The sequence below is a fragment of the Gekko japonicus genome, unplaced genomic scaffold (assembly GCF_001447785.1).
Source record: "Gekko japonicus isolate JY-2015 unplaced genomic scaffold, Gekko_japonicus_V1.1 scaffold459, whole genome shotgun sequence".
NCBI classification, from domain to species: Eukaryota; Metazoa; Chordata; class Lepidosauria; order Squamata; family Gekkonidae; genus Gekko; species Gekko japonicus.
Window position 1 is genome coordinate 46,127 of NW_015173137.1, and position 6,075 is coordinate 52,201.

The 6,075-nt window shown below is 45.3% G+C and overlaps 1 protein-coding gene across 1 annotated transcript in view; it reads left to right on the top strand.

Moving 5' to 3' along the window:
* Window positions 1-4,236: 4,236 nt before the first annotated feature.
* The window catches only part of METTL1 (methyltransferase like 1), an 18,636-nt gene continuing 16,797 nt past the window's right edge, over window positions 4,237-6,075 (top strand). The window contains exons 1-2 of the mRNA XM_015422221.1: window positions 4,237-4,354; window positions 5,768-5,934. Coding sequence (XP_015277707.1) covers window positions 4,260-4,354; window positions 5,768-5,934 — 262 coding nt within the window. The 5' untranslated portion in view covers window positions 4,237-4,259. The remainder of the gene's footprint in view (window positions 4,355-5,767; window positions 5,935-6,075) is intronic.

A 6,075-nucleotide genomic window follows, 5' to 3' on the forward strand; every position in this document is an offset into this window, starting at 1 on the left:
AATGGATGGAGATACAGGAGGCATGTCCTGCTCTCATATTGCTGAGATTAAGAAAGCTAGCACACTGTATTGAGAGAAGATGTTAAAACTGGAAGAAAGGAGGTTTCCCTGAGAGTAGCAATCTACACATCAAAGGGATAGTACCAGAGTAGAGAATGATAGATCAGTGTCCAGCTCTCTCTAACTCTCATAAACCCCCTCTGAAGTCTGAGGCTAAAAGACAGCGTAAAGAGTCCTTCACTTCCAACAAAAGGCAGACTCCTAGCCCTTAAACATGTATTGCTTGGGACGGTCAGTTCTTGGGCTTCAAAACAGAGAACAGAAGCCTTCCCAAGTGCCTGCTCAGAACAAAAGTGGCATGATGGATTTTTAATTTATTTTTTGCTTTCAAGTCATAACTAACTTTTGAAGACCCTGTGGGGTTTTCAAGGCAAGAGACATTTGGTGGCTGTTTGCCATTGGCTGCCTCCCCATCAGCCTTGTTTAGCTTCTGAGATCTGAGGAGATCAGGCTATCCTGGGGATATCCAGGTCAGGACTAGGCTGAGAGTAATGTGACTGGTCCAAGGTCACCCAGCAAGCTTTCATGGCATGAGTGGGGATTCAAATCTGGATTTCCCAGATCCTAGTCCAACAAAGCACTACACCACGCTGGCTCTCGTGATTAACACATGGAATTCACTGCCGCAGGAGGTGGTGGCACCTACAAGCATGGACGGCTTTAAGAGTGAATTAGAGAAACATATGGAGCAGAGGTCCATCAGTGGCTATTAGCCACAAGGTATAGATAGGGACTCACGGTCTGGAGCAAGTGATGCTCTGTATTCTTGGTGCTGGGGGGGGGGGCAACAGTGGGAGGGCTTCTAGTGTCCTGGCCCCACTGCTGGACCTCCTGATGGCACCTGGTATTTTTGGCCACTGTGTGACAGAGTGTTGAATTGGATGGGCCATTGGCCTGATCCAACATTGGCTTCTCTTATGTTCTTAACAGCATGTTAGAATTTGATTTTTTTTTTACTGGCATGATTATATATACAAAGTTAAATAAAATAATTTTTTCACTGTCTGTGTTTCTTTTCTGGCCATTGAAACAAAGTTTGGGTCTAGTGGCACGTTTAAGGTGCTGCTTCAGACTAACACAGCTACCCACCTGAATCTATTTTCTGGCCATTATTATCATTTGTTTTATGTCATGATTATTACTGAAAATAATTTTGTCATACAGAGCAGGGGCCCTGACCTGGATAGCCCCAGCCTAGACTGATTTCATAGGATCTCAGAAGCTAAGCAGGGATGACACGGAGGCAGACATTGGCAAACCACCTCCAAACGTCTCTTGCCTTGAAAACCCAATGGGATCCTCACAAGTCAGCTATGACTTGACGGCAAAAGAAAAAGAAAAAGAGAGGGTTGTTAAAAATCCACCCCGGGCGCCAAGTAGACTGGGTACATCGCTGGTGCAGTCCACCCTCCAAAGCAGCCACTTTCTCCAGGGGAACTGATCTCTATTGTCTGGAGATCAACTGTAATAGTGGGAAGTCTCCAGCTACCACCTGAAGGTTGGTAACCTTACTGTAAGGAGCTCCTTCCTGCATAATTGATTTTGCTCCAGCCTGGACGGATGGAATTTTGACTGGCTAAAAGGCTGCAAGCTCAATGCCTGCACCTGGCAGGAAGCTGGCTGCTGCAGAGCGGGCTTTAAGACTGCACAGTCTCATCTCCTAGCAAGAGGGCTGCTAACTGTGAGAATTTCTTTTTTTCTCTCCACCAGCCCTTGCTTTATTGCTAAACTGGGGCCCCGGTCACACGGGCCGGATATCGCGGGGGGGGGGAGGCGTGGCTGTTTGCCCCGGAGCGAACTACTGTGCGACCGCCGGATCAAACGTCCAGCCGACGTCCCGTGGTTCGGGGGGAGGAGCTGATCATACGTCAATCCTGTGGCGCGGCAAAGAAGCGGCGCAGCGGGGGTTGTGGGGTTTTTTTTAACCAAAGGGTGCGCATTCGCCGTTGGGTGCTTGTGTGTATCTCGTGGAGACTTGGGAAAAAACCCCTTTTTGCGACGGGACATGGGCGGGCGCTGGATGCCACGAGCTACCACCGGAAACGTGATCAGACGCCCACCCTTGCACCGCGGTTTCCGGAAACTAGTACCTTGGAGGTACTAGTTTTTTACGGTGCATCTTCGGCGGGAAGCCTTGGGTTAGCCACGGGAACTCTACGCTTCCCAGATGTTGCGCTTTGATCGCGCCCGGAAAATCCGCCTATCTTCCGTCTCTGTAGTGTGGCTAATGCTCCGTGTGACCGCAGCCTGGGTTTGTGTGTGTGTTTTATTGCATACTGTTGCAAGCTCAGAAAGGTAGCCTAGTGGTCTGATTTGTCCACACAGGAAAATCCAGCTGCATTCAGTGGCTACAGTGCAACCCTTTTGAATATATATAACAATGTGTAGTTGCAGCTTTTGTTGCTAGAGTACTGAAAGCACAGCAGTAACAGGGCTTCCCTATGGCAGGTTTCTCTCTATTTTCCCTGCCCCCAGCAGCAGCCATCCCCTCCCCGCATCACCAAGCCTTAAAAATTTATTTAAAATCAGCAACTGGATATCTTATTGAGATTGTTGTCAACTGCCCTGAGCCCATCCATGGTGAGGGCGGTATATGAATCGAATCAGATAAATAAATAATACTGTTATAATGATATAATGCTATTTTATCAGGTTCTCTGAATACCCTGCTTTCATTTAGGAAAAAAATCTCTAGTCTCTTTCATTGTGGAGATATAAGGGGAAAGGCATATCTCCACTATAAAAGGGGCTAGAGCAGGGGTGTCAAAACTTGTTTAACATAAGAGCCACATAGAATAAATGTAAGATGTTTGAGAGCCTCAAGACATGAACAAATATTACATGTTTTTTTAAAAATATGCAAATTTGCTTTTTATTAACATTAAATGAGACTGCGAAAAATAAAAACAAAAGGGGTAAAAACAGATATTGACAATGAGATTTATTTGTTTGCTAATGAGATTTATTTGTCTAAGAGAGAGGGGGGGTGGAAAGAATGAAAGAGGTGGAAAGAAAGAAAAAGAGAAAGAGCAAAACAAAGAAAGCAAATAGATGGGGGAGGGGGGAAGGAAGGAAGAGAAAGAGAGAGAGAAAGGAGGGAAAGAACAAGAGAAAAAAAGTGGGAAGAAAACAAATAGATGGTGGAGGCAGGGAGGAAGGGGGAAAGAGAGAGAGGGAGAGAGAAACAAAGAAAGCAAATTATCAAGTACTGAGGACACTTAGCACATGAAAGGAGATGAGACTGTTTGTATGCTTCTGGGCGGCTTATGTTGGAAACAGGAGGCTGGACTTAAAGGACCACTATGTTCTTCATATTCATAATCTAGCCTTATTATTTTGAGTATCCCGAAACTTCTCTCCTTCTATGTATGTTATTGTTAAGTCGTGCGCTTAACAAAGAAGTCGGAGAGTGATTCAGCAAGAATGCGGTTTATTCTTCAGCTCTGTTACTTCTCCGAACACGGTACAACGATCGCCAGCCAGAACCCATCATATTTAGTGCCGTAAAATTTACCCTCCAAAACTGCCTTTTCCTTGAGGGTCACTAATCTCTGTAGACTGTACACTAACTGTAATTTTGGGTAAGCTCCAGGCCCTACATGGAAGTTGGTAACCCTGTGTAAAGCTTTGTCTGTTAATTTGTTTTCCAGCCTAGCTTCTACGTTTTTAGCAGTGGCAGCATAGATAAGAGATTTAGCAAATGGCTACTATATACTTACTCAAAGGAAATATCGTTGTTCAACGGGATATAATCCCAGGTTAAGTATGCACCGGAGTGGGAAAAGCTTCGCCCTACATTTTTGGTCTGTCCTCCTGTAGTTATTAAAAATTAAGCAATCAGGCCAGAGGTAATAAAAACACGATAAAACAACAACCCTCATGGGACGGTGACAGACTACCCGTCTGGGTTTTCTCCCAGAAAGACTTTGAAAATGCCATACAACAAATTTAGAGTCCAATGGCACCTTTAAGACCAACACAGGTTTATTCAAGGTTATGAGCTTTCGTGTGCACGCACACTTTATTATAAATAATATTTGAAAATGCTAGACGCTGCTGCTGGCCCTTTAAGGAGGCTACCTCAGCCGCCCTGCGTCAACTCCTGTTGGCGCTCTGGTTTGACGTTTGTTTCTCGCGACTGGAGCCTATTGGTGGCTCCACGTGGTTTGCGCTTTGCGGGTTTTGTTTTTTCTCTGACCATGGCGGAGGTGTTGTCAGCGCCGCTGCCGCCCCAGAAGCGCTTCTACCGGCAGCGCGCGCACTCTAACCCGTTGGCGGATCACACTTTGCGCTAGTGAGTGTGAAAAAGATACGAACCCACAACGAATCCCCTCCTCTACCCTCGTGCCGATGCTCTGTGCGTTGTTGTGAGTTTCCTCTAGTTGCAGGCTGCCGGGTAGAGTGGGTGTTTTTATCCCGGAAATGCTTTAAGTTTTGAATTACTTCTTGCTTCTTTATAGAGGCAGTTCTATGCACATTTACCCCTGTGGTCGGAATACTGTGAGGTTTATTGCCTAGTAAATATAGGATCATGCCATATGCACTTTAGTAGAGAACTATGATCGGGAAATATAATGAAGTTGTCCAGTACCGAGCCTATTCGTCCCTTTATCCCAGTATTTCCGCCTCTTACAGGGCCTGCCAGGGTCCCATTCCTTGTACCCTGGGGTCCTTTAAGTGGAGATGCTGGAACTAATCCTGGGACCTTCTGCATGCAAAGAATGCACTTGATCATTGACTGTCCTGCCTTTGTCTTCGTATATGCCCTTTACTATCTATCTGTCTATTCTTGGTGGCAGAGTCTCTTCAGGGTGGACTATGAGAAACTGGCAGCGCAACCCCAAGTTTACTAGGGCTTATTCTCTAGTAAGCGTTCTTAAGGTTGCAGCCTGACACATGCAGCTCTTTCTGGCTTCTCTGAATCCTGTGATGAATCCTTGGTTAGGTATCTTCTCACACCCTCTTATTGTTGCCTAGATGCTAGTGTTTATGCTTCTGGAAATAGTACGGGAAATATAAAAGCTGGTTCATCTCAAGCACTTGAGATGAACTGGGGAATCCCAGATACAGAATTACAGTGCCAAATGTAGCTTGATCCATAAGTGCCCTTACAGTGCAGTCCTAAACAGAGCTGACCCTTCCAAATCCATTTACTGTAAGTAGACTTAACTCTGCTAAGTATTACACTGTGAGTGTGCTATTACTGTTAACTGTAATTTCCCTTGACTTCAGCGGAATTTGGTTGCAAACAGATGTGGTTAGGATTAGAACATTAGTCCCACTACATTCTTTTCTGTGGGTCTTCTATCAAGGCCAGATTCACGCATTATTATTTCATTGTTTGCGTGAGACACAAGCAATTGGAATGTCTCTCGAGACATGACTCGCTGGGATATTTCTGTCTCTTGAAGTCATAGGATGAGTAGCAGACCCTCACTCCTTGTCCCTGTTCAGTTTTGAAATGATCCATAATAAAGGTGTCATAAGCATGTCCTGCAGAAATAATTACGCCAGGTAACTCATAGCTTCCATTCACCAAATTCCTGAGTGGTCTCTGTATTGGTCTGTTGCAGCAGAAATAGCAAAGTGGGTCCTTAAGGCAGATTTGTGGTGGTCTGTGAGTTGGAAGCCACTTGGAAGTGGTGCTGCTGGGGAACTGGGAAGTGTGTTGGTGTTATATGAGGCTCTTTCCTTTCTTTCCTGTTAGTCCCGCCAAGCCTGAGGAAATGGACTGGTCTGAACTCTACCCAGAATTCTTCACTCCTTTGACCAAAGATGATCAGCACAATGACCCAAAGGATGTGGAAGAGAGAGCCAAGCCTTCCTCTCAAGTAGAATTTGCTGATATTGGCTGTGGTTATGGGGGACTGCTGGGTAATTTCACACATCCCCACACCCCGATGATTTTGGGTTTTTTATGTCAAGCGTTTATGCTTTGCCCCTCAACCAGAAAACTGGTTCTCAAGACAGCTAACACCATATTAAAAGTTATACCCATTAAAAATCAATATAAAA